This window comes from Symsagittifera roscoffensis, chromosome 1 (genome assembly GCF_963678635.1).
Source record: "Symsagittifera roscoffensis chromosome 1, txSymRosc1.1, whole genome shotgun sequence".
Lineage (NCBI taxonomy): Eukaryota > Metazoa > Xenacoelomorpha > Acoela > Convolutidae > Symsagittifera > Symsagittifera roscoffensis.
Genome location: NC_087062.1, coordinates 11565819 through 11590028, shown reverse-complemented (window position 1 = coordinate 11590028; position 24210 = coordinate 11565819). Strand labels below are relative to the sequence as shown.

Here is a 24210-nt window from a genome sequence, read left to right as displayed (position 1 = left end):
TTATGATAGATCTAGTTTTTTCAACATTTTCGATTTTTTTTCGATTTTCTTGTGTTGTATCGCAAGTGGTGCGTAGCTCAGTTTTTCCTCTGTGTTCATAATTTGGCTTTATGTTTTCCAATTTATTACTTGAAAAGTTTTTGTGGATGCCGTTAGTTTTTATTATGCCAAATTCTTACATGCAAAGTTTGTGTCCACTTATGTTTGGTGCGACTTTTGCTGCATAGCGTTGGTAACTTAATAACATATGTAGCTGCTGTATTGTTAGCTAGTGTTAGTTATTTTTCAGCGTCCCGTGAGACAGATGCGAGGACTAAAATCTTCTAGTCGTAAAAATTTTAATTTTCATATCTGAGCAAAAGTTTTAATTTTGAAGACTTCATTTTACGTTTTCTTATAACAATTTTTTGGCTAGTTTTCGTGTTTTTTACCTGCGTTTGCGAAGTGCAGCTTTGCTTCAGTGCCAAACCAATCGTGGGGGAAGGAGATGTCATCCATTTCGCTGCAGCCGGTCCCACTTTGAGGAGACGGATGACACTGGGACCCCTTCAACAGTATCCGAAGTGAGAATCGAATGCATGACCTTCGTTTTGAGAGACGTGTGCGCAACCCACTCGGCTACGGCTGCTCTCTATCTTTACGTCTGTCCTTAATCCGGTTTGGCAAGTAGCTAATGCACTAACATTCGACTCGAGTGCGAGCGGTATAATGCGCTGAGTCATTATGGAGTAAGTTGATATTTTTTTGCCACACTTTGGACACCTCAAAAAAGACCGCCGTGATTCGGATACCAAAATTAAATAAAAAAGTTGGTGTTCCAGTGTAGAGAAAAGTTGGTGGATCTAATTAACAATAGCCCCCTATGGTATCTACTAAAGAACCCCCCCTATAAAAAGCTGTAAATTAGCACTAGAGTGGTCTATTTAAAATTCAAATTTTGCTGCAGCCTGTTAGGTCGAAAATTCGACCAAATTAATCTTCTTAACATTTGCGCCCCCTTTCTTGTTTTACACCCCCCTTCTACTTAACAATTACACCCCCTATTTTTGTGATTATGATCATACCTTTTGCAACTTGCACAGCAACAGGTTAGCCGTCTTTCTTTCTTACCTTGTATTTTCGCGAGATTATATAAGGCAACAGACATTAAAAGTTATACAAATTATTTTTCTGGATACAAAAAGTGTAATCAGTGACCTCAAAAAAAACGGAAAGTTTTTTTCATTCTTTCTGGAATTTCCTGACTAGCATTTGCTTGAGTATTTTTCCGCTGCCATTTTTTGGAATGTCATCAATGAAATAAACACGATGGATCCTCTTGAATTCGGCCAACGACTCTGCCACATATGCGATCAGCTCTTTTTCGACTTCGTTTGTGCCAGCTGTATCCGGAAACTTCAGTACGACAAAAGCAACTGGGATTTCGCCGTTTGCTTCATTGGGTTTTGCGACAACTGAACACTCTTGAACTAACGGGTGCTGCGTTAAAATTGCCTCAATTTCAGCTGGTGAAACTGAAAACCCACGAAATTTGATCACGTCTTTGATTCGTCCAGAGATCATGACATTTAGATCCTCATTTAGATAAGCCAAATCCCCCGTTTTGTAGAAACCATCGTCGGTCAAAGCTGTCGCTGATTTTTCGGGGTCGTTAAAATATAGTAAATAAGGATGACACTGCCTGGTTTGTAATTCACCCTCAAGATTAGGTTCTGTTATTAATGTTGTAGGGTCCTTCAAATCGGCGATTCGGAAGTTGACCCCTGGCAAGCCTAATCCTATGGACTCAATGCATGTCTCGAAATTTTCATTCGTCATAAAGGTTGTACCGTACGTTTCCGTGGCACCGTATCCATGTTTTATTGTCACATTTTCATTCCCACTCCTTTTCTGCAAAGTTTTTATAACTTCAAAGTTAGGACTTGTAGCGCCGGTTAAAATAACTCGAATGGATGCTAAGTCGAAACTTTCCAAATTATCTATTTTAGCCAAAGAGTGCAAAACTGACGGAACTGCAAAGAAAAAAGTTATCCGGTACTTTTGGATAACCTGAAGAAGCCCAGTTGATCCTGGATAGTCAGTGATAACCAAGTTTGCGCCCTGGAAAGCAGAAAAAAAGAAGATCGTTAGTCCACCAAAGTGGGCAATGGGTTGAGCAACTAGGGTAACATCCTGGTGAGTTTGTGTAGCAAAATCTGGAAACGTATTTGTCAAGCAACCGCTAATCAGACTCTTCCGGTCTATTTTGATCGATTTCGGAACTCCTGAAGTTCCTGAAGAGAATAACATGCTGCAAATGTCCTGCAGTTCTTCTCTGTTGTACACGGGAGATCTGAGCGTCTCTCTTCGAGTGAAGTTAAACTGTGGGTCGTATTTCTCTTTGGCTGAATTTGGCTCAATGTCAATTATATGAGTCAAGAAAGGGTGGTCTATTTCATTTTTGAGCCTGAAATAAAAATTTTGAGCCTGAAAAAGATAACATCTTTTCTATCAGATATGTTTCTAAAGGAGCCTTTGGAGGCAACACGAGAAGCCGATTCTGGTGTATTTTAAGAAATCCGTAATAACAGAAAAATTCGGGAGGAAGTCCCTTCTCTCAAGAACCCAAAACTCTGGCCACCCAGGGTTCGTCCTTTTGATACCACTTTACGGCATCGGTTTTTGGCATGACCAACGCTACAATTTCTCCTAAGGTGCCTTCGTCGGCATATTTATTAATGATCAAGTTTCCCATGTTTGAGAAAATCCCCACTGATTAGGAGTAATTTATGGTTTCAAATCTGACTTTTTCAGATTCCCAAAAATAAGATTTTTTTCCAACATCAAAACATTATTAATATGGTAGTATCAATAATCAAAAAAGTATACCTTGCGAAGCATTTTGCCGACAAAATAAGAACGGTAGAACAACTTGTTTCTATATTCCGAGCACATTCTGGCCACGGTGACTTTGAGTTGCTGGCGACAACAATGCAGTCATTCAAATAACATGCGAACAGAGTCGTTATCCAATCAAAACTGTTCTCGCACACAATGTGAACGATGGTTCTCGGGGGAATACCTGAAAGTAGTCGTATCTTTGTTGCTTAATTATCGGGGGAGGGAGGAGGTCCTTGCAAGGCGACTAAAAATCTTCATATTCTGATAGCCTTCTGATGGGTTTGATAGTATGCCCGGACTATAATGCTCGAAATCTTGTTGTTTTGTATATTCTGAATAAATTTTTTGCGTTTTTCAAACTTTTAAAGGCGGCTTTTTTATTTGTGGGTAGTCTGTTTGCTATTTTTCTGAAATCCAAAAGCAATTGTTGTTTCGGAGGGGGGAGGGTTTAGGCTGGGTCTTTTAATTTTGTGCAAAATCAGGTATCGGGCCCCAAAAAATAGGAACTAGAGAGTAATGACATATTTTAGCTCCAGGAAGCGTCATATTATTTTTTAGCCTTGCGATTATTAGCTATGGTATTGCAACTGGGTTTTAGGCAGACTTCTTTATCGAAAACTTCCCGCTCACAGATTTCATAAATTTATCTAATTGGCACATCAAGCTTAAAAGTATTGGTGGGCTAGCGTAAAAGTAACGCACATGCTGAGAACAACAAAGATCTGGGTTGGAATCCGGCCTCAAGCTCAACTTGTAAATCTTCAGCTGGGAAAAATTTTGTTGTTGGGTATCATTTTTGCAATTTTATCGGCTAAGTTCAACCCAGCATGAAATTTTATTCTGATTTGAGCAATTTCACTATAATTGGGATGCATTTATATCTAGTGGTGGGTGAAAACAAAATCCAAGAAATGTTGCCTCAGATTTCGTGAAATATTATGTTTTTAACGATTTGAGAATTATTGAGAACACAATGAATTGAGCCCTATATCTTAATCAATCTGAAATTATATGAATTTATTGGACCACAAAATTTTGAGTGAAATACGATTTTGCCTCTTTTTCAGAAACATTGATTGCATCGTCTGTATTTTGAATTTGTCAAATGAGTTTGAAAGGTTACAAAGCGTAAAAGAGAATAAATTGATTTTAGTTAGTTATGAGAAACTTTTTTTTTTTTTTTTGGCAGGTGATTTTGGTTGAAGTTATTTGAATTACGTCAATTGTATGAATTAGAAAATTTCGGCATGCGCTACATGAACGATTTTACCTTCAAGTGCTAAACTAGCCGCAACCGTCTCTGCTACCTCTAGAAGCTCACTGTACGTCATTGTCATTCCTGAAGCGACCTCGAATATTTGACTTGTAGGATGCTTCCGTCTGAACATATCTTCTAGAAAAGAAGTGAGGGAATCCCATTTTTCCTGCGAGTAGTCGTAAGGACCGAGAGGAGAGCGGAAAACAGAATCAGCATCGGGTTTGTTGAATCGAACCATTTTGAAGACTTTCGACGAAGAATATTTAACCTTAGTGTCGTTGACTTCTAACAGTTCAAGTGGCACCAAATACACCATAAAGGATTGCCAATTGTGATTAAATGTTTGGTGTTTGGCTTTGATATTGAGTTATCTTAAATCTTTGAAGAAGCATATTGCTATTGAGTGGAGCCCAACAATTCCCAGTGCTGGCTCCCATATACCTAGATTTTAGTACCAGATGACATTATTTGCATTGAATATCCGATGAGTGGTTTCGGTTATTTGCGTTATGACGAGCTCTTTTTCAACCTCAAGTCAAACAATTTTTCAGTGTCTTCAGTTTCATTACATTGCGAAAGCAAGTGTCTTTTAATCTGGAACTAGACTTTTTTCCCGTAAACAACTTTTCTAACAGATCTTACTTGCTTTATTTTTGAATTTAAGTAGTTGCAGGTTCATTCACACTTGACCTGGAGGTAACGCCGTCGCTTTTGCACCCAAAGGTTAGGGGTTCGAGTTCCGATTGACCTTTTTTTAGCATGTTTGCAATTGACATTTTTTTCGATAGAAATTGAAATGGCGTACTTTTGTTTGCTGCTGAAGTTTTTTCCGCTTGGTGGCCACATCACGGATCTTGTCGACTTCGTTGCCAAATTACAGATTTTTTTTTCGACTCAACTTTATTGTAATTTTTTGTAGTATTCAGGATAGTTTACACGCGCTATATAGACAATTTTTTAAACTCGTAGCGTAGACTGAGAGTTAATCATGCTCCGAACTCACTCAAAATTCATTTGAGGCATGCTATTTGTTCTTTAATAGACAAGAATTATCATTTTGTTTTTAATAGCGTGTGGGAAAATCTGAGAAAAAGTGTTTTTCGTGTTCATTATTTCAAGTCTAACAATAGCCAGAAAGTTTGATTCTTGTTAATTCTGGTTGTTTTTGCTTAAGATAACTTTGCATCTGAAAAAAAACGGAAGATTTTTATTATGAAGTTTTTCAACAAATTAATTATCCTTACGTTTCGACCTTTGTCTACTTTGATTAACAAAATGTTTTTGTAACGCTATGATTGTTTTAAAATTGGCTGCTCAAACAAATGCTTGACCTTTTTAATTTCAGTTTTTTTTCCATCTACAACACGAACGATAATTATTTAAATCAAAGCTAATTTGAAAAACAGTGTTCAAAATCTGCCATAGCATCTCCGGCTTGAACCCGATTCGAGCTGCCTTATTTAGATTTATGCTATTAAACTTAGATAAAATTTTCAATACCAGTTGTCTACAAGGGAAAGGACAGCTTACGAATTAATCATTCCTGCTTGAGGCGTTTTATTTTCCTGTTCTTGCCCAAAAATTTCAACCAGTTCTTATTGTTCTTTTTTTTGCTGATAACTCACGAATTGGTTCCAAATCTTGGTGGATCACAAACAAGCGACCTTTCCGACCTTTCGAATGAGAAGAAGAGATATTATGCACTTCACCACCAATCCTCTGAATAATAAATAAAAACTGAAAAGAACAAAATGTCTACCTGAATTATGTTTTGTAAATTAATAGGATTTGAAAAATGACAAAATGGGAAAAATACTGGATACATTTACCAGTAGTGGATATAGGGGGGAGGGGGCGGACCCCCTCTCAGGGTTTCGACCCACTGCCGAACCAAAGAGTCCCCATTTGTACTATTTTGAGATATATATTTTTGGCAAAGTACCCTTCGGCGCCAATATACACCACTTTCTGAGGGAGGAGCGCGCGCCGAAAAAACTCAATTTTTTGGTCAAAAAATTCCGAAAACTGCCTAAAAACGCCTTTTTTGGCCTGTTTTTTCAAAAACTTGCCGGCGGCGCAGATAAATTTGGTCAAAATGGGTCTATTTATAGTGATTTGGGAAGGCTCAGAAAATCAATTGGGTCGACCTAAAAAAAGGTCGACAAAATTTTTGATTTTTTTTTTGAAAATCTGCCCCCCCCTCGAGAAAATCTTACATCCGCCCCTGCATTTATCGCCATTTCTCAACTTAAATTTCAAGGATTTTAGCGCGACGAACTAATGCTCATAAAAAATCAATTATTTGAATTTGAATTAATGAAATCGTGTTTTCCCCAATACTTCCATAGCAGGCCCAGATTAAATCACTTGAAAATAAATATTAGCTAGGGGCTGAAAAATCAAGACAAAATTTTCGAAAACTGTTTTTTTTAAAATGCCTATATTGCACCAACAAACTGTCTATTACTGAGGTTCAGATGGCACGATGCCAGTGTAGTTCTCCGTCGCGATTTCTGGGTTAGAACATCGTAGCCTCAGAGAATTTTATGTTTCGAACTTGATTTTCTTTCGATGCGTTTTTGGTAGGGTGACAATACATCGCAAGCGACAATTCATCGCAAGTGAAAATTCGTAGCATTCGTAAAAGGCTACTATTCGCAGCACGTGACAACTCGTAGCAAGCGAAAATTAGTACGGCTAAAAAATTGATCAGATCAACAGAGTTACGATGAAACGCTTAAATTGAAGAGTAAAGAAACTAAACATCAAAATTGAACGAGAGACCATCAAGTTGCTTCAGATTAGTAATACTGCGATAATGTTTAAGGAGTTCAATTAAGTTGGCTGGGCTTTTATTGTATTTTGGCACCTTGGCGGCACTTTATCATGCAGTTATTTGCAATTATTTTTTATCCGACAGGATTTGTTCTTTTCTCAGTAATTGGAAAAATTTTGAATGGCAATGCTTGTACAGTACACCACATCCCCATCTGAAAATTTCTGTGCCATTCCTCCACCAAACTTTTGGCTTTCGTGTGTTCCATGCTAGGCGTTTTTGAACTGATCCAGAGAAAAATTGAAAGTTTCCCAGCCCCTGCATCCTCGGAGGATGGTTTCAACCCAAAATTGATTCAAAACCATCGACCTAATCCAGTCAGGGGGGCTCGTCCCTTTTTGTGGGAGGGGGACTCGCCACATTTGTAAGACTAAACTAAAAACTAAAAATCACGGACTTTATTGCAAAATCAATAATCGAAAAGCGACAAAGAAAACGCGAACATTTTTTTTTCGAAATTCTTCTATCAAGTGCAATCATATTTCTGATGCAGGTGCAAGCGGAGCTTTGCAGTACATGCGATAGAATACAAACAAGCTGAGAAAAAGCTTCTAAATTGGACAAGAAACTAGATTTACAAGTTTTTTTTATTTGTTTTGATTTATATCGAATAAAAATTCATTGAAATAAAATTTCATTGGAAATTACTCAAACTAAACCAATTAAAAAAATTGATTACTTTCGGAATAAACTTAAACATGCGGTAGGATGGTGGAAAAGACTTTCCAGACACCCGTCGAGAAAAACAATGTTTTTAAGAAAAAAAAAACTGCACAAAACTCATGAAGATGTCTAGGTTCCCCAAAACCACCCAAACAATGCAAAATGCAACCAAAAACTTATATATAAAACTAGCAAACTAAATTAGTTGAAAAATAAACGGCTGAAACTAAAAATTATTGCATTTGTCTGTAGTTAGATACACGTTGAGAAAGCATGAAGAGTAACAAAAATAGATATGAACTTACAAAATTCACTGGATGGCAATAAAACCGAAAATTTTTGGGTGGATGCCTGTTAAGTTACAAAGATATTGTCAATTTAAAATGTTGAGCTATAATTTTCTGCAGCTGAATATTGTAAGCCGTCTTAATTTCTCTTGAAACACGCTACTTATTCTATATTCACCTTTCAAATTAAGCCATATTATGGTCACTAAGCGGATAAAATAAAAACTGGAAAAGTTGAAGCAAGAAAATCCAATTCGGCGAAAACACAAAAATTATCAAAAATAAAAAAAATGATGAAAAACAAAATTTGTTTTCTACGAAAAAGTTGCTTCAACCGGACAAAAATGGCAGGATTTGGAAAGTGTGTTCTCAAAAAAATGAGACTAAAGATAGTCCGAAAATTAGATTTCTCACACTAAAAAAATCTTGCCCCTGGCCGGAATCAAACCAATAAAATTTATCGCCTCAAGTGTGGTCTTTATCTCCACGCAATATGATTTATTTTAGTATATCGAACTTAATGTACAATTGCACTACCAAAATAAGCTGAGAAAAGCCTTCGTGATGCTGTCAAACTAATTTTTAAACTGGAAAAAAAACTGTTTTCCGATTTGCAGGCGTAATTTTTCCAAAGTGGATTGAGGCAAGCAACAGAATTCTTAAAGCAGTTTAACAGAGGCAAAAAAATATAAATTTCTAGAAAGTCTTCCGCGCGTATGGGTTTGGAAGGAGTGTTAAAATAAAAAATCATTTAAGAGATAAAGAAAAATTAAAATTTTATCAAATTCTTCAGCAAAATTTTTTTTAATTTTAAAAGAAGCCGGAACCTTAAGGGCTTCATTTTGATAAAAACAGAATGTAGTTTGAGATTTGAAGTTTGCAATAAAGTTTTTCCAAATTCAAGGCTTTTGGCATCAAATACTGAATCGCATCTTCACCTCTATGTATGCTTCGGTGCCAAACCAATCGTGGGGGAAGGAGATGTCATCCATTTCGCTGCAGCCGGTCCCACTTTGAGGAGACGGATGACACTGGGACCCCTTCAACAGTATCCGAAGTGAGAATCGAATGCATGACCTTCGTTTTGAGAGACGTGTGCGCAACCCACTCGGCTACGGCTGCTCTCTATCTTTACGTCTGTCCTTAATCCGGTTTGGCAAGTAGCTAATGCACTAACATTCGACTCGAGTGCGAGCGGTATAATGCGCTGAGTCATTATGGAGTAAGTTGATATTTTTTTGCCACACTTTGGACACCTCAAAAAAGACCGTCGTGATTCGGATACCAAAATTAAATAAAAAAGTTGGTGTTCCAGTGTAGAGAAAAATTGGTGGATCTAATTAACAATAGCCCCCTATGGTATCTACTAAAGAACCCCCCCTATAAAAAGCTGTAAATTAGCACTAGAGTGGTCTATTTAAAATTCAAAATTTGCTGCAGCCTGTTAGGTCGAAAATTCGACCAAATTAATCTTCTTAACATTTGCGCCCCCTTTCTTGTTTTACACCCCCCTTCTACTTAACAATTACACCCCCTATTTTTGTGATTATGATCATACCTTTTGCAACTTGCACAGCAACAGGTTAGCCGTCTTTCTTTCTTACCTTGTATTTTCGCGAGATTATATAAGGCAACAGACATTAAAAGTTATACAAATTATTTTTCTGGATACAAAAAGTGTAATCAGTGACCTCAAAAAAAACGGAAAGTTTTTTTCATTCTTTCTGGAATTTCCTGACTAGCATTTGCTTGAGTATTTTTCCGCTGCCATTTTTTGGAATGTCATCAATGAAATAAACACGATGGATCCTCTTGAATTCGGCCAACGACTCTGCCACAAATGCGATTAGCTCTTTTTCGACTTCGTTTGTGCCAGCTGTATCCGGAAACTTCAGTACGACAAAAGCAACTGGGATTTCGCCGTTTGCTTCATTGGGTTTTGCGACAACTGAACACTCTTGAACTAACGGGTGCTGCGTTAAAATTGCCTCAATTTCAGCTGGTGAAACTGAAAACCCACGAAATTTGATCACGTCTTTGATTCGTCCAGAGATCATCACATTTAGATCCTCATTTAGAAAGCCAAATCCCCCGTTTTGTAGAAACCATCATCGGTCAAAGCTGTCGCTGATTTTTTGGGGTCGTTAAAATATAGTAAATAAGGATGACACTGCCTCGTTTGTAATTCACCCTCAAGATTAGGTTCTGTTATGAATGTTGTAGGGTCCTTCAAATCGGCGATTCGGAAGTTGACCCCTGGCAAGCCTAATCCTATGGACTCAATTCATGTCTCGAAATTTTCATTCGTCATAAAGGTTGTATCGTACGTTTCCGTGGCACCGTATCCATGTTTTATTGTCACATTTTCATTCCCACTCCTTTTCTGCAAAGTTTTTATAACTTCAAAGTTAGGACTTGTAGCGCCGGTTAAAATAACTCGAATGGATGCTAAGTCGAAAGTTTCCAAATTATCTATTTTAGCCAAAGAGTGCAAAACTGACGGAACTGCAAAGAAAAAAGTTATCCGGTACTTTTGGATAACCTGAAGAAGCCCAGTTGATCCTGGATAGTCAGTGATAACCAAGTTTGCGCCCTGGAAAGCAGAAAAAAAGAAGATCGTTAGTCCACCAATGTGGGCAATGGGTTGAGCAACTAGGGTAACATCCTGGTGAGTTTGTGTAGCAAAACCTGGAAACGTATTTGTCAAGCAACCGCTAATCAGACTCTTCCGGTCTATTTTGATCGATTTCGGAACTCCTGAAGTTCCTGAAGAGAATAACATGCTGCAAATGTCCTGCAGTTCTTCTCTGTTGTACACGGGAGATCTGAGCGTCTCTCTTCGAGTGAAGTTAAACTGTGGGTCGTATTTCTCTTTGGCTGAATTTGGCTCAATGTCAATTATATGAGTCAAGAAAGGGTGGTCTATTTCATTTTTGAGCCTGAAATAAAAATTTTGAGCCTGAAAAAGATAACATCTTTTCTATCAGATATGTTTCTAATGGAGCCTTTGGAGGCAACACGAGAAGCCGATTCTGGTGTATTTTAAGAAATCCGTAATAGCAGAAAAATTCAATTCGGGAGGAAGTCCCTTCTCTCAAGAACCCAAAACCCTGGCCACCCAGGGTTCTTCCTTTTGATACCACTTTACGGCATCGGTTTTTGGCATGACCAACGCTACAATTTCTCCTAAGGTGCCTTCGTCGGCATATTTATTAATGATCAAGTTTCCCATATTTGAGAAAATCCCCACTGATTAGGAGTAATTTATGGTTTCAAATCTGACTTTTTCAGATTCCCAAAAATAAGATTTTTTTCCAACATCAAAACATTATTAATAATCAAAAAAGTATACCTTGCGAAGCATTTTGCCGACAAAATAAGAACGGTAGAACAACTTGTTTCTATATTCCGAGCACATTCTGGCCACGGTGACTTTGAGTTGCTGGCGACAACAATGCAGTCATTCAAATAACATGCGAACAGAGTCGTTATCCAATCAAAACTGTTCTCGCACACAATGTGAACGATGGTTCTCGGGGGAATACCTGAAAGTAGTCGTATCTTTGTTGCTTAATTATCGGGGGAGGGAGGAGGTCCTTGCAAGGCGACTAAAAATCTTCATATTCTGATAGCCTTCTGATGGGTTTGATAGTATGCCCGGACTATAATGCTCGAAATCTTGTTGTTTTGTATATTCTGAATAAATATTTTGCGTTTTTCAAACTTTTAAAGGCGGCTTTTTTATTTGTGGGTAGTCTGTTTGCTATTTTTCTGAAATCCAAAAGCAATTGTTGTTTTGGAGGGGTGAGGGTTTAGGCTGGGTCTTTTAATTTTGTGCAAAATCAGGTATCGGGCCCCAAAAAATAGGAACTAGAGAGTAATGACATATTTTAGCTCCAGGAAGCGTCATATTATTTTTTAGCCTTGCGATTATTAGCTATGGTATTGCAAATGGGTTTTAGGCAGACTTCTTTATCAAAAACTTCCCGCTCACAGATTTCATAAATTTATCTAATTGGCACATCAAGCTTAAAAGTATTGGTGGGCTAGCGTAAAAGTAACGCACATGCTGAGAACAACAAAGATCTGGGTTGGAATCCGGCCTCAAGCTCAACTTGTAAATCTTCAGCTGGGAAAAATTTTGTTGTTGGGTATCATTTTTGTAATTTTTTCGGCTAAGTTCAACCCAGCATGAAATTTTATTCTGATTTGAGCAATTTCACTATAATTGGGATGCGTTTATATCTAGTGGTGGGTGAAAACAAAATCCAAGAAATGTTGCCTCAGATTTCGTGAAATATTATGTTTTTAACGATTTGAGAATTATTGAGAACACAATGAATTGAGCCCTATGTCTTAATCAATCTGAAATTATATGAATTTATTGGACCACAAAATTTTGAGTGAAATACGATTTCGCCTCTTTTTCAATAACATTGATTGCATCGTCTGTATTTTGAATTTGTCAAATGAGTTTGAAAGGTTACAAAGCGTAAAAGAGAATAAATTGATTTTAGTTAGTTATGAGAAACTTTTTTTTTTTTTTTGGCAGGTGATTTTGGTTGAAGTTATTTGAATTACGTCAATTGTATGAATTAGAAAATTTCGGCATGCGCTACATGAACGATTTTACCTTCAAGTGCTAAACTAGCCGCAACCGTCTCTGCTACCTCTAGAAGCTCACTGTACGTCATTGTCATTCCTGAAGCGACCTCGAATATTTGACTTGTAGGATGCTTCCGTCTGAACATATCTTCTAGAAAAGAAGTGAGGGAATCCCATTTTTCCTGCGAGTAGTCGTAAGGACCGAGAGGAGAGCGGAAAACAGAATCAGCATCGGGTTTGTTGAATCGAACCATTTTGAAGACTTTCGACGAAGAATATTTAACCTTAGTGTCGTTGACTTCTAACAGTTCAAGTGGCACCAAATACACCATAAAGGATTGCCAATTGTGATTAAATGTTTGGTGTTTGGCTTTGAGATTGAGTTATCTTAAATCTTTGAAGAAGCATATTGCTATTGAGTGGAGCCCAACAATTCCCAGTGCTGGCTCCCATATACCTAGATTTTAGTACCAGATGACATTATTTGCATTGAATATCCGATGAGTGGTTTCGGTTATTTGCGTTATGACGAGCTCTTTTTCAACCTCAAGTCAAACAATTTTTCAGTGTCTTCAGTTTCATTACATTGCGAAAGCAAGTGTCTTTTAATCTGGAACTAGACTTTTTTCCCGTAAACAACTTTTCTAACAGATCTTACTTGCTTTATTTTTGAATTTAAGTAGTTGCAGGTTCATTCACACTTGACCTGGAGGTAACGCCGTCGCTTTTGCACCCAAAGGTTAGGGGTTCGAGTTCCGATTGACCTTTTTTTAGCATGTTTGCAATTGACATTTTTTTCGATAGAAATTGAAATGGCGTACTTTTGTTTGCTGCTGAAGTTTTTTCCGCTTGGTGGCCACATCACGGATCTTGTCGACTTCGTTGCCAAATTACAGATTTTTTTTTCGACTCAACTTTATTGTAATTTTTTGTAGTATTCAGGATAGTTTACACGCGCTATATAGACAATTTTTTAAACTCGTAGCGTAGACTGAGAGTTAATCATGCTCCGAACTCACTCAAAATTCATTTGAGGCATGCTATTTGTTCTTTAATAGACAAGAATTATCATTTTGTTTTTAATAGCGTGTGGGAAAATCTGAGAAAAAGTGTTTTTCGTGTTCATTATTTCAAGTCTAACAATAGCCAGAAAGTTTGATTCTTGTTAATTCTGGTTGTTTTTGCTTAAGATAACTTTGCATCTGAAAAAAACGGAAGATTTTTATTATGAAGTTTTTCAACAAATTAATTATCCTTACGTTTCGACCTTTGTCTACTTTGATTAACAAAATATTTTTGTAACGCTATGATTGTTTTAAAATTGGCTGCTCAAACAAATGCTTGACCTTTTTAATTTCAGTTTTTTTTCCATCTACAACACGAACGATAATTATTTAAATCAAAGCTAATTTGAAAAACAGTGTTCAAAATCTGCCATAGCATCTCCGGCTTGAACCCGATTCGAGCTGCCTTATTTAGATTTATGCTATTAAACTTAGATAAAATTTTCAATACCAGTTGTCTACAAGGGAAAGGACAGCTTACGAATTAATCATTCCTGCTTGAGGCGTTTTATTTTCCTGTTCTTGCCCAAAAATTTCAACCAGTTCTTATTGTTCTTTTTTTTGCTGATAACTCACGAATCGGTTCCAAATCTTGGTGGATCACAAACAAGCGACCTTTCCGACCTTTCGAATGAGAAGAAGAGATATTATGCACTTCACCACCAATCCTCTGAATAATAAATAAAAGCTGAAAAGAACAAAATATCTACCTGAATTATGTTTTGTAAATTAATAGGATTTGAAAAATGACAAAATGGGAAAAATACTGGATACATTTACCAGTAGCGGATATAGGGGGGAGGGGGCGGACCCCCTCTCAGGGTTTCGACCCACTGCCGAACCAAAGAGTCCCCATTTGTACTATTTTGAGATATATATTTTTGGCAAAGTACCCTTCGGCGCCAATATACACCACTTTCTGAGGGAGGAGCGCGCGCCGAAAAAACTCAATTTTTTGGTCAAAAAATTCCGAAAACTGCCTAAAAACGCCTTTTTTGGCCTGTTTTTTCAAAAACTTGCCGGCGGCGCAGATAAATTTGGTCAAAATGGGTCTATTTATAGTGATTTGGGAAGGCTCAGAAAATCAATTGGGTCGACCTAAAAAAAGGTCGACAAAATTTTCGATTTTTTTTTTTGAAAATCTGCACCCCCCCTCGAGAAAATCTTAGATCCGCCCCTGCATTTATCGACATTTCTCAACTTAAATTTCAAAAATTTTAGCGCGACGAACTAATGCTCATAAAAAATCAATTATTTGAATTTGAATTAATGAAATCGTGTTTTCCCCAATACTTCCATAGCAGGCCCAGATTAAATCACTTGAAAATAAATATTAGCTAGGGGCTGAAAAATCAAGACAAAATTTTCGAAAACTGATTTTTTTAAAATGCCTATATTGCACCAACAAACTGTCTATTACTGAGGTTCAGATGGCACAATCAAGGATTTGAATTGACAGTCACATTTTTGTTCCAGTTTTCGTTTTAGAAAGCGGAAGCGTAATAGTCTAAAAGGTGTAACTCAGCACCAGGAAATCAATTCAATGGACGCAAATTAATTGAGCATAGTTAATTGATGTTCTACTTTTAGACAACCTTGGATTAACTAATACGTAGAATTAATTGACAAGTATTTACCATGAAGCAAGCTAATTTTAGCCATTATATTTACAATTATTAAGGTTGTAGTTTTTATATATCGAAGATACTCTTTAAAAACTTCCGGTTGACACTTTCACGGTTAAATTTGTCGAGTTACTTATTAACAGCTAGTCTATCCTTCTTATAATTCTAATCCAAGATAATTGGACATTAAAATAAAAAGTTTTGCGAAATGAAGTGTGCCAGTGAAATTAAGCACCAGATTTTTTGGCACAAGTCTAATCACGACAAACCAGCCATCAATTGACGTAGGTCTGTCGCTTACGATGATGCTGGATCGTCGATGAGAAAAATCCCCCTTAGGTGATGCTGATAAAATTTATAAATCATCCAAAATAAAAGCAGGCATATATGAAAAACATTAGTTTCGGCAATCGGGACCATAGTCCAAAATATTGTCTCACTAATGTAAAATGGCTAGAAAATACGCTCACTCCAGTAAGGGTATTTCAAAAAAAAAATTTTCACTTCCGCAAGTCACATTTTTTGATGCTGTTTTGTGCAGAATTTATTTTTCTAGTAGGCTAATTACACTGTTGATACGTATTTCCACTGCTTTATCAAGTAAAATATAACACGTGAAAATTTTTATGTAAAGATGACAAGCTGGGGTGGTTAAACAGTGTAGTTCTCCGTCGCGATTTCTGGGTTAGAACATCGTAGCCTCAGAGAATTTTATGTTTCGAACTTGATTTTCTTTCGATGCGTTTTTGGTAGGGTGACAATACATCGCAAGCGACAATTCATCGCAAGTGAAAATTCGTAGCATTCGTAAAAGGCTACTATTCGCAGCACGTGACAACTCGTAGCAAGCGAAAATTAGTACGGCTAAAAAATTGATCAGATCAACAGAGTTACGATGAAACGCTTAAATTGAAGAGTAAAGAAACTAAACATCAAAATTGAACGAGAGACCATCAAGTTGCTTCAGATTAGTAATACTGCGATAATGTTTAAGGAGTTCAATTAAGTTGGCTGGGCTTTTATTGTATTTTGGCACCTTGGCGGCACTTTATCATGCAGTTATTTGCAATTATTTTTTATCCGACAGGATTTGTTCTTTTCTCAGTAATTGGAAAAATTTTGAATGGCAATGCTTGTACAGTACACCACATCCCCATCTGAAAATTTCTGTGCCATTCCTCCATCAAACTTTTGGCTTTCGTGTGTTCCATGCTAGGCGTTTTTGAACTGATCCAGAGAAAAATTGAAAGTTTCCCAGCCCCCTGCATCCTCGGAGGATGGTTTCAACCCAAAATTGATTCAAAACCATCGACCTTATCCAGTCAGGGGGGCTCGTCCCTTTTTGTGGGAGGGGGACTCGCCACATTTGTAAAACTAAACTAAAAACTAAAAATCACGGACTTTATTGCAAAATCAATAATCGAAAAGCGACAAAGAAAACGCGAACATTTTTTTTTCGAAATTCTTCTATCAAGTGCAATCATATTTCTGATGCAGGTGCAAGCGGAGCTTTGCAGTACATGCAATAGAATACAAACAAGCTGAGAAAAGCTTCTAAATTGGACAAGAAACTAGATCTACAAGTTTTTTTTATTTGTTTTGATTTATATCGAATAAAAATTCATTGAAATAAAATTTCATTGGAAATTACCCAAACTAAACCAATTAAAAAAATTGATTACTTTCGGAATAAACTTAAACATGCGGTAGGATGGTGGAAAAAACTTTCCAGACACCCGTCGAGAAAAACAATGTTTTTAAGAAAAAAAAACTGCACAAAATTCATGAAGATGTCTAGGTTCCCCAAAACCACCCAAACAATGCAAAATGCAACCAAAAACTTATATATAAAACTAGCAAACTAAATTAGTTGAAAAATAAACGGCTGAAACTAAAAATTAATGCATTTGTCTGTAGTTAGATACACGTTGAGAAAGCATGAAGAGTAACAGAAATAGATATGAACTTACAAAATTCACTGGATGGCAATAAAACCGAAAATTTTTGGGTGGATGCCTGTTAAGTTACAAAGATATTGTCAATTTAAAATGTTGAGCTATAATTTTCTGCAGCTGAATATTGTAAGCCGTCTTAATTTCTCTTGAAACACGCTACTTATTCTATATTCACCTTTCAAATTAAGCCATATTATGGTCACTAAGCGGATAAAATAAAAACTGGAAAAGTTGAAGCAAGAAAATCCAATTCGGCGAAAACACAAAAATTATCAAAAATAAAAAAAATGATGAAAAACAAAATTTGTTTTCTACGAAAAAGTTGCTTCAACCGGACAAAAATGGCAGGATTTGGAAAGTGTGTTCTCAAAAAAATGAGACTAAAGATAGTCCGAAAATTAGATTTCTCACACTAAAAAAATCTTGCCCCTGGCCGGAATCAAACCAATAAAATTTATCGCCTCAAGTGTGGTCTTTATCTCCACGCAATATGATTTATTTTAGTATATCGAACTTAATGTACAATTGCACTACCAAAATAAGCTGAGAAAAGCCTTCGTGATGCTGTCAAACTAATTTTTAAACTGGAAAAAAAACGGTTTTCCGATTTGCAGGCGTAATTTTTCCAAAGTGGATTGAGGCAAGCAACAGAATTCTTAAAGCAGTTTAACAGAGGCAAAAAAATATAAATTTCTAGAAAGTCTTCCGCGCGTATGGGTTTGGAAGGAGTGTTAAAATAAAAAATCATTTAAGAGATAAAGAAAAATTAAAATTTTATCAAATTCTTCAGCAAAATTTTTTTTAATTTTAAAAGAAGCCGGAACCTTAAGGGCTTCATTTTGATAAAAACAGAATGTAGTTTGAGATTTGAAATTTGCAATAAAGTTTTTCCAAATTCAAGGCTTTTGGCATCAAATACTGAATCGCACCTTCACCTCTATGTATGCTTCGGTGCCAAACCAATCGTGGGGGAAGGAGATGTCATCCATTTCGCTGCAGCCGGTCCCACTTTGAGGAGACGGATGACACTGGGACCCCTTCAACAGTATCCGAAGTGAGAATCGAATGCATGACCTTCGTTTTGAGAGACGTGTGCGCAACCCACTCGGCTACGGCTGCTCTCTATCTTTACGTCTGTCCTTAATCCGGTTTGGCAAGTAGCTAATGCACTAACATTCGACTCGAGTGCGAGCGGTATAATGCGCTGAGTCATTATGGAGTAAGTTGATATTTTTTTGCCACACTTTGGACACCTCAAAAAAGACCGTCGTGATTCGGATACCAAAATTAAATAAAAAAGTTGGTGTTCCAGTGTAGAGAAAAATTGGTGGATCTAATTAACAATAGCCCCCTATGGTATCTACTAAAGAACCCCCCCTATAAAAAGCTGTAAATTAGCACTAGAGTGGTCTATTTAAAATTCAAAATTTGCTGCAGCCTGTTAGGTCGAAAATTCGACCAAATTAATCTTCTTAACATTTGCGCCCCCTTTCTTGTTTTACACCCCCCTTCTACTTAACAATTACACCCCCTATTTTTGTGATTATGATCATACCTTTTGCAACTTGCACAGCAACAGGTTAGCCGTCTTTCTTTCTTACCTTGTATTTTCGCGAGATTATATAAGGCAACAGACATTAAAAGTTATACAAATTATTTTTCTGGATACAAAAAGTGTAATCAGTGACCTCAAAAAAAACGGAAAGTTTTTTTCATTCTTTCTGGAATTTCCTGACTAGCATTTGCTTGAGTATTTTTCCGCTGCCATTTTTTGGAATGTCATCAATGAAATAAACACGATGGATCCTCTTGAAATCGGCCAACGACTCTGCCACAAATGCGATCAGCTCTTTTTCGACTTCGTTTGTGCCAGCTGTATCCGGAAACTTCAGTACGACAAAAGCAACTGGGATTTCGCCGTTTGCTTCTTTGGGTTTTGCGACAACTGAACACTCTTGAACTAACGGGTGCTGCGTTAAAATTGCCTCAATTTCAGCTGGTGAAACTGAAAACCCACGAAATTTGATCACTTCTTTGATTCGTCCAGAGATCATCACATTTAGATCCTCATTTAGATAAGCCAAATCCCCCGTTTTGTAGAAACCATCGTCGGTCAAAGCTGTCGCTGATTTTTCGGGGTCGTTAAAATATAGTAAATAAGGATGACACTGCCTGGTTTGTAATTCACCCTCAAGATTAGGTTCTGTTATGAATGTTGTAGGGTCCTTCAAATCGGCGATTCGGAAGTTGACCCCTGGCAAGCCTAATCCTATGGACTCAATGCATGTCTCGAAATTTTCATTCGTCATAAAGGTTGTACCGTACGTTTCCGTGGCACCGTATCCATGTTTTATTGTCACATTTTCATTCCCACTCCTTTTCTGCAAAGTTTTTATAACTTCAAAGTTAGGACTTGTAGCGCCGGTTAAAATAACTCGAATGAGATAAGCCAAATCCCCCGTTTTGTAGAAACCATCGTCGGTCAAAGCTGTCGCTGATTTTTCGGGGTCGTTAAAATATAGTAAATAAGGATGACACTGCCTGGTTTGTAATTCACCCTCAAGATTAGGTTCTGTTATGAATGTTGTAGGGTCCTTCAAATCGGCGATTCGGAAGTTGACCCCTGGCAAGCCTAATCCTATGGACTCAATGCATGTCTCGAAATTTTCATTCGTCATAAAGGTTGTACCGTACGTTTCCGTGGCACCGTATCCATGTTTTATTGTCACATTTTCATTCCCACTCCTTTTCTGCAAAGTTTTTATAACTTCAAAGTTAGGACTTGTAGCGCCGGTTAAAATAACTCGAATGGATGCTAAGTCGAAACTTTCCAAATTATCTATTTTAGCCAAAGAGTGCAAAACTGACGGAACTGCAAAGAAAAAAGTTATCCGGTACTTTTGGATAACCTGAAGAAGCCCAGTTGATCCTGGATAGTCAGTGATAACCAAGTTTGCGCCCTGGAAAGCAGAAAAAAAGAAGATCGTTAGTCCACCAATGTGGGCAATGGGTTGAGCAACTAGGGTAACATCCTGGTGAGTTTGTGTAGCAAAACCTGGAAACGTATTTGTCAAGCAACCGCTAATCAGACTCTTCCGGACTATTTTGATCGATTTCGGAACTCCTGAAGTTCCTGAAGAGAATAACATGCTGCAAATGTCCTGCAGTTCTTCTCTGTTGTACACGGGAGATCTGAGCGTCTCTCTTCGAGTGAAGTTAAACTGTGGATCGTATTTCTCTTTGGCTAAATTTGGCTCAATGTCAATTATATGAGTCAAGAAAGGGTGGTCTATTTCATTTTTGAGCCTGAAATAAAAATTTTGAGCCTGAAAAAGATAACATCTTTTCTATCAGATATGTTTCTAAAGGAGCCTTCGGAGGCAACACGAGAACCCGATTCCGGTGTATTTCAAGAAACCCGTAATAACAGGAAAATAGGGGAGGATGCCCCTTCTCTCAAGAACCCAAAACTCTGGCCACCCAGGGTTCCCCCTTTTGATAGCACTTTACGGCATCGGTTTTTGGCATGACCAACGCTACAATATCTCCTAAGGTGCCTTCGTCGGCATATTTATTAATGATCAAGTTTCCCATATTTGAGAAAATCCCCACTGATTAGGAGTAATTTATGGTTTCAAATCTGACTTTTTCAGATTCCCAAAAATAAGATTTTTTTCCAACATCAAAACATTATTGTTGTTATGGTAGTATCAATAATCAAAAAAGTATACCTTGCGAAGCATTTTGCCGACAAAATAAGAACGGTAGAACAACTTGTTTCTATATTCCGAGCACATTCTGGCCACGGTGACTTTGAGTTGCTGGCGACAACAATGCAGTCATTCAAATAACATGCGAACAGAGTCGTTATCCAATCAAAACTGTTCTCGCACACAATGTGAACGATGGTTCTCGGGGGAATACCTGAAAGTAGTCGTATCTTTGTTGCTTAATTATCGGGGGAGGGAGGAGGTCCTTGCAAGGCGACTAAAAATCTTCATATTCTGATAGCCTTCTGATGGGTTTGATAGTATGCCCGGACTATAATGCTCAAAATCTTGTTGTTTTGTATATTCTGAATAAATATTTTGCGTTTTTCAAACTTTCAAAGGCGGCTTTTTTATTTGTGGGTAGTCTGTTTGCTATTTTTCTGAAATCCAAAAGCAATTGTTGTTTTGGAGGGGGGAGGGTTTAGGCTGGGTCTTTTAATTTTGTGCAAAATCAGGTATCGGGCCCCAAAAAGAAGGAACTAGAGAGTAATGACATATTTTAGCTCCAGGAAGCGTCATATTATTTTTTAGCCTTGCGATTATTAGCTATGGTATTGCAACTGGGTTTTAGGCAGACTTCTTTATCGAAAACTTCCCGCTCACAGATTTCATAAATTTATCTAATTGGCACATCAAGCTTAAAAGTATTGGTGGGCTAGCGTAAAAGTAACGCACATGCTGAGAACAACAAAGATCTTCTGGGTTGGAATCCGGCCTCAAGCTCAACTTGTAAATCTTCAGCTGGGAAAAATTTTGTTGTTGGGTATCATTTTTGTAATTTTTTCGGCCAAGTTCAACCCAGCATGAAATTTTATTCTGATTTGAGCAATTTCACTATAATTGGGATGCATTTATATCTAGTGGTGGGTGAAAACAAAATCCAAGAAATGTTGCCTCAGATTTCGTGAAATATTATGTTTTTAACGATTTGAGAATTATTGAGAACACAATGAATTGAGCCCTATATCTTAATCAATCTGAAATTATATGAATTTATTGGACCACAAAATTTTGAGTGAAATACGATTTTGCCTCTTTTTCAGAAACATTGATTGCATCGTCTGTATTTTGAATTTGTCAAATGAGTTTGAAAGGTTACAAAGCGTAAAAGAGAATAAATTGATTTTAGTTAGTTATGAGAAACTTTTTCTTTTTTTTTGGTAGGTGATTTTGGTTGAAGTTATTTGAATTACGTCAAATGTATGAATTAGAAAATTTCGGCATGCGCTACATGAACGATTTTACCTTCAAGTGCTAAATTAGCCGCAACCGTCTCTGCTACCTCTAGAAGCTCACTGTACGTCATTGTCATTCCTGAAGCGACCTCGAATATTTGACTTGAAGGATGCTTCCGTCTGAACATATCTTCTAGAAAAGAAGTGAGGGAATCCCATTTTTCCTGCGAGTAGTCGTAAGGACCGAGAGGAGAGCGGAAAACAGAATCAGCATCGGGTTTGTTGAATTGAACCATTTTGAAGATTTGCGATGAAGAATATTCAACCGTAGTGTCGTTGACTTCTAACAGTTCAAGTGGCCCCAAATACACCATAAAGGATTGCCAATTGGTGATAAAATGTTTGGTGTTTGGCTTTGCGATTGAGTTATCTTAAATCTTTGAAGAAGCATATTGCTATTGTGTGGAGCCCAACAACGCCCAGTGCTGGCTCCCATATACCTAGATTTTAGTACCAGATGACATTATTTGCATTGAATATCCGATGAGTGGTTTCGGTCATTTGTGTTATGACGAGCTCTTTTTCAACCCTAAGTCAAACAATTTTTCAGTGTCTTCAGTTTCATTACATTGCGAAAGCAAGTGTCTTTTAATCTGGAACTAGACTTTTTTCCCGTAAACAACTTTTCTATTAAATCTTACTTGCTTTATTTTTGAAGCTTAAGAATTTTCAGGTTCATTCCCACTTGACCTGGAGGTAACGCCGTCGCTTTTGCACCCAACGGTTAGGGGTTCGAGTTCCGATTGACCTTTTTTTAGCATGTTTGCAATTGACATTTTTTTCGATAGAAATTGAAATGTCGTACTTTTGTTTGCTGCTCAAGTTTTGTCCGCTTGTGGCCACATCACGGATCTTGTCGGCTTTGTGAGGGGCTACATATTTAGATGTCAATAAAGTTTTAAAACTTCTTGATAAATACATCACCCAACATGGAGTACCTCGGAAAATCCACGTCGATCAGGGATCATGTTTTACATCTAATAAATTTAAAAGCCTCTACAACAGCGAAGGCATCGAGTTAGTGTACTCCCCAGTGAATGATCATCGGGGTACGGGTTCAGTGGAAAGAACGATAGGAAGCCTGAAGAATTTTGTCCTCACTTATGCATCTGAAAAAGAGCATAAATCTCTGGAATCTCTGGTCGATAAAGCGCTAGGCGCGTTACGGTTTTCTAAAAATGCAACGACTAAACTAACACCTTTTGAAGCCCACCACGGCCGGGAGGCGAACACCGTTTTACGCAATCTTACGAAAAAACCGAGTCTGAGAAATCTCAATTGGAAGAAAGTCTTAAAACAAAAATGTTTGTGTTTAGACGAAAATGACCCTGAAGTGAGCACCATTGCATTCCCACAGCGTTCAAACTGGGAGGAAAATCGGATCTGATGTACGCTCCGGCGCTAAGAAAGGCACCGCTAATTCTTGATAGCGATCAGCAGATGAAAACGCGCCAAGGGGAGGAATCGTGGGTTGAGCCTACAATTCAAGGGAGTGGAGATGCAGGCGATTTATATCAGCGTACTACCAGCAGAACCTTAAATCGGTATAAACTCTTAAAATCTAATGTAATCTCCGAGTCTAAACATACCATCAAGCTGAAAAGCGGGTCTGTGATTAGGAAAAGTGCCGTGGCAGTAAAGCCCAAGAATACCCTGCCCAAGAAACGCAAGCCGGTCACACTCAAAGAAATGCTAATGAGTGCGAAGAAGGGGGCAATATAGAGCCCAAAATCAAAGCGGCCAAAAGCTAAGCAAACAGTACCTGTAGCCACATACCAGTCTGACAGCTCGAACAGTGAGAATTATCGGCCAGTCAATATTATACCAGCACGACTACCAGTCGAAGTTTCGGCAAGGCACGAGGCAATTGCGGCGGGACAAGGTCCAAGTAGCAGTAGATTAATCCAGACGGAACACGGAGCGGGAACAAAAGCAAAACCGGGAGCAAGGAAGAGCACAAGAAGAAGGAAGCATTTGCCATTCGATAAAATGGGAGGAGTGATGCTAGACAGTATCCAAGGTGTGGAAAAGA

The 24210-nt window shown here is 37.7% G+C and overlaps 2 protein-coding genes and 1 pseudogene across 2 annotated transcripts; all 3 read right to left on the bottom strand.

Moving 5' to 3' along the window:
* Positions 1-467: 467 nt before the first annotated feature.
* Positions 468-4480, bottom strand: LOC134846054 (uncharacterized). Its single transcript, XM_063863277.1, has 3 exons — positions 4151-4480; positions 2869-3061; positions 468-2446 (listed from the first exon to the last, which is right to left on the bottom strand). Exons 1-3 carry the CDS (start codon positions 4452-4454, stop codon positions 1222-1224), a joined length of 1722 nt encoding a protein of 573 aa, XP_063719347.1. The 5' UTR covers positions 4455-4480; the 3' UTR covers positions 468-1221.
* Positions 4481-9384: 4904 nt separating this feature from the next.
* LOC134845969 (uncharacterized) lies at positions 9385-12922 on the bottom strand (annotated as a pseudogene).
* A 5963-nt stretch (positions 12923-18885) lies between these two features.
* LOC134845882 (uncharacterized) lies at positions 18886-22452 on the bottom strand. Its single transcript, XM_063863036.1, has 3 exons — positions 22189-22452; positions 20905-21097; positions 18886-20479 (listed from the first exon to the last, which is right to left on the bottom strand). The coding sequence occupies exons 1-3, from the start codon at positions 22412-22414 to the stop codon at positions 18886-18888; spliced, it is 2013 nt and encodes a 670-aa protein (XP_063719106.1). The 5' UTR covers positions 22415-22452.
* Between the last annotated feature and the right edge of the window lie 1758 nt (positions 22453-24210).